A 13,457-nucleotide genomic window follows, 5' to 3' on the forward strand; every position below is an offset into this window, starting at 1 on the left:
CTGTTACTTTGTATTGTGAGGCTTTGCTAAATTAATTTCCTAATTCTATTAGGTTTTCTTGTAAATCCCCTAGGATTTCTACACAGATAGACAGTTTTATGGTTTTTCCTTCATAGTCTTTATACTTTTCTCTTTTTATATTTGGCTTATTGCATTGAGTAGGACATCCAGTGTCATATTGGATAGAAGTAATAAGGGTGAAAATCTTTGCCTAGTTCCTGATCAGAGAAAAGATAGCTTCCCCCCAACCCCCCGAGCCACCCTGCACAATTAGGTATGATCCTATCCAAGTGTTTTGTAGAAGCCCTTTTCAGTCTAAGAAGTTTTCTTTCTCTTCCTAGTTTTCATCATGAATGGGGGTACAGAAAATGATTTTGCCACATCTATTGAGAGGATATTTTTATTTGTAATATGACCTGTTGCATTGATTACCATTTTGATGTTATATTGACCTTGACTTTCTAGGATGAACCTGACTCACTCATGCTGCACTGTTGTTTTTGTATGTTTCTGGATTCCGTTGGCTAATGTCTAGTCGAGAATTTTTTTTCTCATCCATTCTCATAAAGAATATTGGCCTGGGAAATTTGTCTTTTCTTGTAACGTTCTCATCAGGTTTTGGTATCAGGGTTGTGTTGGCCTTGTAAAATGAGTTGGAAAGTGTTCTGCCCTCTTCTAATTTCTGACAGAGAATAGGTAAGATTGATTTGGTTTTGTCTTTAAATGCTTGATAACATCTAGTGAAACTGGTCCTGGGGGTGTTTGTTATCTCGTTTGTGGAAGGCTTTTGAAGATAACTTCAGTTTTTATGTAGAATTATTTATACATTCCATTTCTTCTTGAGTCAGTTTTGGTAATTAAGTTTTCCAAGCAACTTACGTATCTATTTCCTTTATGCTATGGAATTAATGAGCATAAACTTATTTATAATATCTCCTTACTGCTCCTTCCATCTTTAGGATCAGTTATTATGTTCCTCTTTCATTTAATTATTTTTTAACACTTTTTCCAGAGAAATGGTTCTGTGTTTTCTAATGATTTTCTCTAGGTTGTTTAGATTTCCTCTTTCTCAGGCAAAGCAAATTCCTTTTGTCTAATCTTTAGCTCAGCTCTGCTAAGTTTGTGAAAAATGCTTTTCTAGCAGAAAAGATTTTTAATATGCAGCCTATAAATACAGCTCTACAAAGAATGGGCATATAATTAACTGAATTTTGTGTCTACATGTCAACTTGATTACACATTGAGATGTTTTCTGCCAGCATTTCAAATCTCAACTTTAGTGATGCAATTTGCACACCATCTAAAGATGACTGAATGTAAGTTTTAGCTAAATTCATTTTCTGAAGAGGACACCTCTTAAGAGCAGGTGTTCTCTCCTGTGACACTGGTGAGTAATCCCACCTGTCATGGTGCACAGTATAAATCATCGTACTACAAATGTATTAAGTTATGGTTCATTCTGGCCTGCCTTACAAAAACAAAGATGAAACCGTACCTGAGACTGAATGATTTAAGGCCCCTGAAGAGATCTTCTCTCCCTCCGAGTTCAGCCTAGTTCCCGCTGAGCGTGCTGTTTTTAGAGAGGAAATTGGTTCCTAAATTGAGAAGGTTTATTAACTCTTTCAGACAACAGAAAGACAAGTGCACTTTCGTCTAAATAGCTTTTTAGAGACCTGATGGAGTGTATGTCTCTCTCAAGTGCTTAGCTTACTGGCTGGAATGGATTTGTACGGGAAGAGACTTGAAGTACCCTGATATTTCCTTAAAGAAAATTCATAGCTTTTCCTTCCCTCCTCTATTCTCTGATGGCAGTAATAAACCTCCATTAATTAGTCATACTTCATTGATAAGAATACAGTATTTGTCTAGTTTCACAGCTATCTGTGGTAATTATTGGAGTGCTTATCTAATTTCTCACGGAGAATACTCCACTAACACGGAATCTCCCACACAAAGATACCCAGTTCTGGGCCATGTACATTTTCAGAATCTTTGTAGGACTGGTGGGCCTTATTGGTACATCTCCAAACAGCTACATGTAAAAGGAATATTACATAACATCCAATGTGAGTTAATTTCTCCCAAAATTTCATTACAATTAAAGAGATATAACTCCTTGAGCTTGTCTTCTTCATGTTAATAATTTACCAAACTGCAGCTTTCAGATTCAAGAAATATTTGGAGACGCCATTTAGAAAGCTATGAGGATCACGAGGTCAGGAGTTCAAGACCAACCTGATTAATATGGTGAAACCCTGTCTCTACTAAAAATACACAGTACAAAAATTAGCCAGGTGTGGTGGTACGTGCCTGTAGTCCCAGCTACTCAGGAGGCTGAGGCAGGAGAATCCCTTGAACCTGGGAGGCAGAGGTTGCAGTGAGCCAAGATGGTACCACTGCATTCCAGCTGGGCAACAAGAGCAACACTCTGTCTCAAAAAAAAAAAAAAAAAAAGAGAAAGCTATGAGCCAGATTTTGGAACTTTATTGGACTGCTTTTGGAGTGTTGACTTTTCTCCATTTCACAGCCATGTGGTATGATTGAGCCCATGTTTTTTTAAATAGGTATCATTGAGCCCATGTTGTTTTTTTTTTCAGATGCAGAATGTGTCAGTTTAAGCAAAGAATGAAGGGGTGATAGCAGAGAGAGTAGGCAGAGAGAAGGGCATTTTAGAAAGAACTGAGGCTTTGGAGACAGATCTGAGTTCTCATTTCTTGACTCACTGGTGGCTTGGCCAGAGTGGGTCTGTATCCCATAGGCACTCATGGAATGCAAGCAGCTATCTGGCTGCAAATCTGGCAATCGGATTGGTGGTTGAAAGTAAAGTCAGAATTCTATGTATTTCCAGCATTTTCTGAGTGTACTCAGCTGTGTGGTGCACAGGAGTGGGCATGAGACTCCGCTTTCCACCACCAGGAAACCTGCAGTCTAGGGACAGCTGGGATGACACGGCTATCTGGGATTCAAGCGTGAAGGAAAGAAGCCATCTCTCCCAAGTATAAATAGTGGACAGTGGGGGCCCAGCAAGAGGGATCCTGTTTAGGAGAGGAAGGGCAGGAGAGGACCGCTTTTTAGAAGAGGTGGCATTATTGCCAGGTATGGACAGATGGATCAGGTGAGAAAAGAGGAGAGATGTTGCATGCTGAGGAAAGAGTGTAAAGTAAACAGTACATTTAGGAGATAAAAACAAGTCATACGAAGCCGAATGGAGGGGTATCCCTCCCTCCCTCCTTTCCTTCCTTCCCTGTTCCTTTCCTCTCTTCCTCTTAATTGCCCTCCATTCCTTTTTTATCCTCTACCAGACTATGAGGATATGTGCCGAACCAAACATTTAGCCCTCCCTGCTGAAGCTTAGAGGGGCAGCTCCCCTTTCATTAGGAGTGAACCCTGGGGAATTAACTCCAAGGAGCAGGGAATGACTCACAGCTTCAAGTTCAGCTAGAAAGCTCTTTCAGTAGCCTGGAAAAGACAGACTGGGAAGTTTCATCCGGAGAATTGTCATGGCACTGCAGAGGTGATGTGTATGCCATTACTTGTTATGAAAACTCTCAGTGGAATTATTACATGGTCTAGTATAAGTGGTAAAAGCATGAACCTAGAAGCCAAACTACCTGGGGTTGTATGTCAGCTCCAGTCCTGACTAGATATGAACCTTGAGCAAGTTGTTCAGCTTCTCTGCCTCAAGTTACTTGTCTGTAAAATGGGGATAATAATAGTAATTCCCTCATAGAGGAGTTTTAGGAATTAAATGACTTAATACATATATAATCTCTTAGAAAAATGCCTAGCATGTATCAGTCCTATATAAATATAAGCCTGATTTACTAAATCATAAAATTTAGTAAATTTTATTAAATTATTTCTTCTAGTACACTTAATGAGGGTGAACTTTCAAAAGAGGTGCCAGTTGGTCCCACTTTTGCCAGAAACAGTAGATGAAATTGTTTTGTAGAAGTAAACAGCTTTTCAGGAATATGAAAGAGTCACACATATTCAACAATTATGGAAAGAAAGACAGAAAGAAGAAGGAAAGAAAGAGAAAGAAGGAAAGAAAGAAAGAGAACAATAGCGACTATTTAGAGCCAATCTGGATATTGTTATATTACTTTCCTAGAAATAGGAAACAGACACATGTACACATGAACACACACACCCACACACGAACACACACACTTAAATGAAGCACCCATGCACGTACGAACACACACACACGTGGACACACACACATACACACAAACACACACACTCTTATGTATCTCTTTAGAGGAGACAGTGTGTTTATCTATTGAAATATTTTGTTCAAAAGTTTCGAAAATAGTCTCATGCACTTAAATCCTGGCCTTTGGATTATTTCCAAAACTTTTGGATATAACATTGGGGTAGAGAGAGAAGTCTCACGAGACTTGTTTTCCACTTTTATCATTGAAGCAAATGGCCCATTAACACAACTCCTTCAGGCTGAGTCCATTAGATGATGCCCTCCCTCCAAGGGCAAGGACACTAGGTGAATGTTTCTGCTGGTTGATGGCAAAATTCTTTCTTCTAGTGGAAGAATGAGAGCAACCCTCCTTTTTGCACATAATGGTAGATATAAGAAAGCAACAAATATAGTGGGCAAAGAAAGAAATTACGAAGATAACAGCTGTCTTCAAAGAAAAATTCCTGTGTTTATAATTGAATTTAGTAATTTTGGTTTCAGTATTGGTGTGTCCTCATTAGCTATTCAAAAATGATGTTAATTTTAAGGTTCATCAGTATTTGAGGAACATCTGTTTACTTTTAAATACATTTACATATTTGCATTATTAGCAGAGTGATAGAAAACCCCTCAAAATTTCAGGGAGCTCACTATACATTTTGTATAATTTATCCTTTTTTAAAAAATAATCTTCAAAAATTCCAAATTACTCCTTATATTTATAACAAAAATAATTTCTATGATGATAGTGAATAGTTAAGCTTCCCAGTGTACTGTAATCTGGGATTGCTCTTTTTCCCCTTGCCCCCGGATGTAATCTTAAACACGCTCATTCCAAACTGTCAAGCATTTGAACTGTACACAAATGTAAATTCGCTGTCACCAAAAGGAGTGTGAAGCGTCCATGTTTCTTGCCTCTGGTGGCCTCTCCCTTCATTCACCCTCCTCACCTAGAAGCAGCCACACCTCGTGTGTCAGAAGCATGCTGTACAGAAAATGGAAGAGCCTGGCATCTCAGGGTGAGTGCATGGCTGCTTGATTTCCTGGGTCCCAGGAAACACGTCAGCCAGTGCATCCAACAATCACTTCCATCCTCCCAAATCCAAGCATTCAGTAGGGCCTAACACACTACGTGATGGTCTACAGCCACCACGTTGAATTATCATGCAAGTAGGCTTGGATCAATTAATTCGTAGGTGTAATTGAAGACAAATATAATTCATTATGCAGTTTTGAGCTATTCAAATTTAACTCCCCTAAGATTACATCGTAGAATTATTGGCAAGCAGAAAATAAGTATCAGTAAAGTCTCTTCCTGGGAATCCTCCTTACTCACCTTTGATTACCTAGGACTCCTCCAATTCAGGCATGCGCATTTCAAACATGCAGCCCACCACGTAAAAATCAAACACATGCACATACACACACAACTGAACATCTTTGCCTCATGGACTTAAAAGTATGCTTTGTTTTCCTCTATCTGCTATGATTAATACATTGCTAAAGGGTAAGGTAATGTGTATAGACATTAGCACCCATTTAGGATGGATGATAGCTGTTTTCTTCATTTCTCACCATGCTGCATTCAAAACAAGTTTTAATGAGCATCAAAACTGAACAAGTACAAGAGATGCTGACACTTGACGTCTGTTTGGTGACACCAAATTTGAAATGATGAAAAATACAAAGGCCTGGCAGTTTGGAATAAATGTTCTTAAAATTATGTCAGGGAGCAAAGACTAAAACAACTTCAGACATGTTTTGGAATACAACCTTGATCCATTTGTGATGGCAACGTAGTATCAACTCGTTTAATTATTTTTTATTTCATTTTATTTTACTTTAAGTTCTGGGATACAGGTGCCCAACATGCAGGTTTGTTACATAGGTACACATGTGCCACAGTGGTTTGCTGCGCCCGTCATCCTGTCGTCTAGGCTTTAAGCCCCACATGCATTAGGCATTTGTCCTAATTCTCTCTCTCCCCTTGCCCCCTACCCCCAACAGGCCCCAATGTGTGATGTTCCCCTCCCTGTGTCCATGTGTTCTCATCGTTCAACTCCCACTTACGAACTTGTTTAATTATTATTCATTCAGAATTGTAAAAGCACAAGCCATTTCTCACTGAATTAATCTTTACATTAAAGTGAACAGAAGTCTCTTTCTCACAGGATTTCACCAAACTTTGTGGTTTAGTTCTGCTTTTTAAAAGAAAAATAAGGTACATGACTTTAGAGAATGAAATATTTCAAATGTACATTGATATTTAATCTTTAACAAATGTGGAATTTAATAGTATCATGGATATGGAAGGTCAAATACATACTTAAAATGTTACACGAAAATTATTTACTTACGGTGTGTGCATGAGAGGGAGAGCGTGACAGAGACACATACAATGAGGGAGACAGGATCAATGTGATAAACTTGCTATTCAGAAACACATAAGTTCAGACTGAAGGTAAGTAAAGAGTTTGATGAAATTTCAGATTCATCCTATGGACACTGATTGCTTACGACTGTGTTTTAAAAGATTTACAGAACTGGTTAAGAATTCTTCTGGTGAGCCGTATGTTGCAATAGCCAGAGCTCTTCCATACAGATTGAGATTAGGCAGGTTGTTTTGAGTTTCATGGTTTACTGGTAAACCTTAATAACAATGCTGGTTTCGTTTCTGTTTCAATTATGCAAAAGTGAGAACGTGACTCATTAATCCTCTCCAGTCAATAGCAGCCTTGAAGGATTTTTGGTCATTTGTACTGTAAATTATTTTGAATATTGATGCTTAGGGCACCAAATTATTTGCCCCACTGAAGAGTACATGCTGAAAATGTTTGTGAGCTTCAAAGATACTTCATGTAGGTACAAATTCTAAATCTTGACAAAAGTGTTTCATGGATTACCCATTAGATAATAAAAAGTTAGTAATATCTGAGTATACAGAATGTACCAATAACAGATAATGTACAGTTTAATACCTCCCTTCTGATTATTCTGGTGTGTTATCTTAAACGACTTTTTCACTGATGTTCTTGTATAATTTATTTGCTTTTTACATTTTTTTCCTACAAAAACAAGAGACAATTTCCTCTTTTTATAGTAGACAAATGTATTAAGAGCAAACTGAATCGCCAGATAGAGAAGTCCTCACCAAATGGTCAGAGTGTATTTGATTTTATGCATGCATGAAAGATAATAATGTGATTTCCAGGCACTAAATATTCCTTAGCTATTCACAATCAGTACTATTATCTGGAATCCAACTAGATTAAACTTACAGAATGGTAAATTACTGAAAATAATGAAGTGAAGGAAAATCATTAATCTTTATCTGCTTGTCTATTTTTTATCACCTCGATGAAATGAAAACATTCATTTGGGGGCCGCTCAGGTTTCAAAGGGTCTAACATTATGAAAAAAAAAACACAGGATCAAAAATGTTTTTTTTCTTTTTTAATTCTACACAGCACCTTTCTTACATGCCTCTGTTTTTCTTTTAGTGGCAGAGCATTTCTATAACACTGGTTGAGAAAGTTCAGATGATTGCTGTAATCCTAGGATCCCTGTTCTTAATAGCCAGTGTGACTTGGCTCCTCTGGTCAGCCTTCAGCCCCTATGCAGTGTGGCAGAGGAAGGACATCCTTTTTCAGATCTGCTATGGAATGTATGGTTTTATGGATCTAGTGTGCATAGGTAAGACCATGATCTTCAACGTTAACACACTGTCAGTAATCCATTTCTTTCAGCAATTACGTTTTCACCATTTGGATCTCATAGAGAATGTTGTGGTTTGAGTTATCTCAGTCCTCCAGTTAATGGATTGCCTGTGGGTCACAATTGGGCTGCTTTTCTAGGAAAGTACAGCATCTATATTCCCATGTAGTTTGAAAAAAAATTAACAGGATAATGCCCATTTAAAGTGAGATGTTTCACAATGAAAAGAAAGGAGGAAGAGTTGAAACTATCTGGAGTGAGTGATATAAGGATAGTCATTTATTTCTAAGGAATAAGGGCAAACCAGTTGCCCTTTACAAAGCTGGGGAAGCACTGGCCCAATGCAAATGGAACTACTGTGTTGTGCGTTTGGGGAGAGAACAGATACCAGGATGTCTTTCATCATGATGCTTATGCAGATTCTCTGAGGGCAGAAAGGGCCCCTTGGAAGGTTAGGGACCTGGGGACAGTTTTCCTTGCTGGCCTGTGTCTCTTTATTTTACGTAATACATTCAGTGGCTTAGAAGAGAAAAAGTATCAAACACTTTAGCTAAAATAAACCCTACAAAAAGGTTACTTCTGTGTTGCATTTGACCCATCTGTTGTTTCCCTAGTACTGGGAGAAAATGGAAGCCAATCATGCAGCCTTTATGTGGAATGTGTGAGGTGCACAAGCGTCGCAATGTTGACCAGCTGTCCAGGGGTAGAGCGGTGTGGGTGGCTGTAGAGGGGCTCCACGTCATTGGGAGCATTTTCCTGCTCTGACGAGGTAGAAATGCACAGGCTCCACCCAGACCCACTGAATTAGAAACTTCGGGGGTGGGGCCCAGCCTTCTTGGTTTTACAGTCCCTCTGAGGTTCTAACGCATACTGAAGCTCGAGGACTGCTGGCTTCAGTGAATGGATGCTAAGCTTGGGATCAAGAGATTTGGTATCTAATCCTGGCCTCTGCTTGGGCAGGTCACCTTCATCCTTCCATACTTCTTTTCTCTCACCTGTAAAAATGCAAAGGATAATTCCAACCATGCAAGTCTAAATAAAGGAAATAATGATTATAAAACAATTACGTTATTAATTGGGAGTTGTAGATTAAGTGTATTTGATTAAATTGGAAGCACTGAATAACTTTGAGATCACTTAAATTTAATATTCTACTTGCTAGAACTTCAATTGGACTAGCAATTTTAATATCTTCAGACATTTTTTCCTAAAAGAACTTTATAAATGTTTAAAACACGATCACCATGATTTATTTTATTTTATTTATTTTTTAAATTTTGTGTGTGTGTGTGTGTGTTTTTTTTTTTTACTCTTTTCTTTCCTCCTTTCTCACTAGTATAAGTCTAATGGGAGAGAAAATGATAAAATTTCAGGCCAGAAAGAAAAAAATAAAAGAGTGAAATGTTTTGAATAATATATAAACTGAATAGATGTTGCTTGAATAATTGAGCTAATCATGTATGTGAACAATTTGCATGAAATGTGATAATGCATATGAAAGCATTTGGAAGTTCTAAATCTTTATTCAAATACAATCTCTAGGGCATTGCTCTAAGTAAAGAAGAATTCAAATTGATCCTCAGTTTGAATCTCGTAACACATTCAAAGATAGTGTTTGTTCTCTCTTTCAGCATGAATGTTGTAAAATCATGAGGTGTTCCATTGATATTAAAAAGGGAGATGCAAAATAAAAGAGCCAGTTAGCTCCCAGTGCAACCTGGAAGGGAAAAGGTCCAGTTGACCTTCTTGCCATCAATATAAACACTCAAAACAAAACAAAACAAAAAAAGCATTTTCTGGTTAGAAAATGATGTTTTTTAAATTTCACAATTTGCATTTAGTGCTGAGTTATTATATCTTAAATTTTGATTGCTAATGTTAGTATTTTAATCAAGATTATTACAATTCTGGTTTCAAGAGCACAGACATATGAACAAATAATCTTTCAGTAATATATGACAATTTCAAGCTTCTCTTTTGAAATTTGAGCCTTTGCCCATTTTATAAAGTCAAATTTCTTAGAAACAAAAGCAGTTGGTATTTTTCTGGAGATACTTTGAAGAGTGAGAAGTTTATCTGAGTCCTAAATATTAACAGTGTTTTCACTGTGTTTGTTTTAGCTCATCAAATCCTACTTTTATCATTCTGCGATCTATTTGCATATTTTGAAAAATATTAAAGGAATTCAGGTTGAACACTGTTTATTTTACTTGGCAGTTTCACTAATTAGTCTGTTCTGGCCCAGAGAATATCTTAATTTTTTCCCCAAGAAATTAAGAAACTATTATAGTAAAGAAAGCAAAACACTCGTAGGCTACCAATAGCCAATTGGGTTGCAGCCAGTAAGAGCTCCTGCTAATATTTCAAATTAATTCAAATGTCTGCAAATTAAATGCAGACAGTAACAAAGATTACATTGACTGTACCTTAAATACTCCTGACAGGAAGACTTAGAGGCAGAGTTAGTGTGAAAAGCAGGTTTACAACTCTGAGTCCCATTTCCTCAGCTCAGTTTAATAAATATTTCTTGAGAACCTACTATGTGTTGAACAGTGTTAGGTTCTGGGAATACAAATAAGAGTCAATCACTTTTCTTTCCCCAAGGAGCTCATGGGGAGGACAGGCAGGTAAGTAAGTGATTAGAATACAGTAGGATGAAAAAAAAAAAAAAGAATACAGTAGGATGTGCACAGCTGTGGAAGGCTGAACAGGAAGGGGTAGTTGGACCACCCCAGGAGGGATGAACTCTGTGCTGTTGTGTGTAGGGAGGGAAAGGTTTCAGGCGGGCTTCCTGGGGAAGTGATAGCCAAGCAGGTGAACAGATGAACAGATAGCTCAGCCAATAGAGAGCTGGCCCACTTCTTGCCATGGGAAGATGTGAGATTGGCTTCCCATTCAAAGGGTTATAAATACAATTGTCGACATCCCTCTTTCCTGTCTGTCCAAGCTTTCCAAACTTGATTCTACCTAAGTAGAAAAAACATATTGGCAGCTTCATAAATACTATGTGAAAAAATAATTCTGAAAATCCATAGAAGATTTTTCCAGAATGCAAAAACGTTATCATCCAGCCAGTCTATATAATGCGAAGGAAGAGTTGGATTGTTAAATAGAAGTTACGATTTGGAGAACGTTTATTTACTTGGGGAGATTGATTTACTTATTCCTAGGCACAGTACATTTGTTTGTTGCTTTCATTCATCATGAATACATTTTCTTCTTTCCCCAAAATTAGTTTTCTTTCTTGCTATTAATGTTTTGAGTTCTCTCGAGGGTCCAGCCACTATTATAGTTGAAACATCTAAATCAGGACTGTTTAAAATAACTTTCTACAAGGACAAAAATATTCTGTATCTGTGGCATCCAGTTCCATTGACACTAACTAAATTTGGCTATTGGGCACTTAAGTGTAGCTAGTGAGAATGACAAGTTAATTTCAATTTAATTTAAATAACCACATGTGGCTAGTGACTACTATATTAGACACAGATTCTAGATAGTGGAATGGTAAGTGTGTAAGAGCTTGAATAACAGGTTTCCCTCTGTTTGTATAAATGGGTTGCATTTGCTAAATGATAAAGGAATTCTTTTCCAAGAGAGGTGAATATAGTCAAAATGAATTTGAGAATTAAGAGAAGGGTGCTACAGTGTGCCAAGAGTTAGACGGTGATAAAGGAGAGACATGTTTGACAAATGACTCTTTTTGTTACTAGACTTTTTAAGAATACGTCTCTGGATCCAATGTGAATTTAATTTTCAGTCTGTGCTTATTATAAAATTCACATTTGTTTTAAGGAAATTGGAATGTAAAGAAATTATATTTGAGGAGCACTTCTACATGTTTAAATAGATGGCATGATTGTACACCAGAAAAACTAATAGAAAGGATTTAAGTCACTAAGATGTTGTACACACTGGCAGCAATTTAGAGAGAAGTAACAGCCAAGGAAGCTCCTGTTGGCTCCCCACTAAAAGAGATTTCCACAGTGGACAAAAGAAGATGAGCAAACCCAGAAATGAAAAGCACCTGCCCAACAGAAGGCCTTGGGCAGAGGATTTGCTTCTTCACTCCACCCTGGGCACATTGAGAAAAAAATAGAAGACAATCATTCCATTACCCTTTGATTCAAGGGAAGCTAGCATCACAAGAAGAATATGTTTATTAATGAGTAAAAGTTTGAGGGACCAGAAGAGGGCCATGTGATGACAGGGCTGATTTTATTAACTTGCATCTAAAAAGTGAGGGCAGTCCCTGTTATTTTAGCATCTGATAGGACCAAATGAGGTGAGTTCAAGTTCTTCTTAATAGAAGCAGCAAACCAAAACTCTGTAATCATCAGTGATATTTGCAAAATAGAGATAGTAGTGCTTGTACCAGGTCTAATCAACACTGTAAGTTAACGGCAAATCCAAGTCTGGAAATGTTTTGATCTTCCCTCAAATACTATGGGAAGAAACTAGTTATGTTTACAGCACTTAAAAACATGGATTGCTTTTGACCTTTAAAAAGTTTTCCTAATTGTCCCCACAATATGCACACACAAGTACAATTTGTGTTTATAATTGTGAAATCTATAAAGTTAAAAAAAAAGACCAGTTAACTCACACTCCCAACTCTTCTCTGTTACTTCCTTTGCAGAAATGTCCCCTCTTTGCATTTTGATGTTTATCTTTCGTATTTTTTCATTAGGTTTACATGAGTATCGGTATACGGATACTTCTGCATTTTATTTCTGAGATCATACGGTACATGGTGTTGAGAAAATAGTCTTTTATTACTCAATGATATAATCTAGAGATCTTTGCCTGTTATAACAGATGTACAACAATGTATTTAACCTTATTTCTACTCATGAAGTTTTAGGTCGTTACCAGTTTTTGCCATTAGGGACCATGTTGTAAAGGACATCGGTTTACGTGAATATTTCCGTTAGCACAATTCTGAGAAGTGGGAAGTCTGAGTTAAGTAGTAAGCATATGTTAAATCTTGATAAGTCCTTTCATATTGCCAGCTCAAAAGGCATTATCAATTTGTATGCCCCTAATATATATGAGGTGAGGTCCTGTTTCCTCATACCATGACAACTATGGATGTCATTACTTGTCTGACATTTTAATTAGTGTTTTTACATCATTTTAGTAATTTTCTTAAAATTAATTCCATAGCCATTTGAGTTTGCGGGACAATTTTATCTTAAATAAAAAAAAAGAGAGAGAGGGAGAGAGAGAAATGGCTCTACTAGGTCATGCCAATGTGCAGCACATCCTGCCTGACGTCTTTTGGGATTTCCAGGGGTGCGACATTCAGGGACATAGATGAGTTCTAATCTGTAAACACTAAGAACTGATCAGGATCAGAGATTATTGCCTCTCAAAACCCCTGCACTCTCCAGCATACTTTAGGAGACCTTGGGTCACTGTAAAAAAAAAAATCTATGATACTTTTAATGCTGAGGGGATTTTTTTCTCAGTCTGTCTCTTTTTAGTGTAGAAAGTGCTCCCCAAAATCGCTTCGAGAAAAATAGTCCTCTCTGTGGCTAAAGTA

At 37.4% G+C, this 13,457-nt stretch overlaps 1 protein-coding gene across 1 annotated transcript in view; it reads left to right on the forward strand.

The window, feature by feature from the left end:
- Positions 1 to 13,457, forward strand: part of MARCHF11 (membrane associated ring-CH-type finger 11) — a 130,595-nt gene that overhangs the window by 99,237 nt on the left and 17,901 nt on the right. Inside the window, exon 3 of the mRNA XM_017969981.4 lies at positions 7,699 to 7,891. Within this exon, the coding sequence (XP_017825470.2) occupies positions 7,699 to 7,891 (193 nt within the window). The remainder of the gene's footprint in view (positions 1 to 7,698; positions 7,892 to 13,457) is intronic.

The sequence above is a fragment of the Callithrix jacchus genome, chromosome 2 (assembly GCF_049354715.1).
Source record: "Callithrix jacchus isolate 240 chromosome 2, calJac240_pri, whole genome shotgun sequence".
In the NCBI taxonomy this organism is placed as follows: Eukaryota; Metazoa; Chordata; class Mammalia; order Primates; family Cebidae; genus Callithrix; species Callithrix jacchus.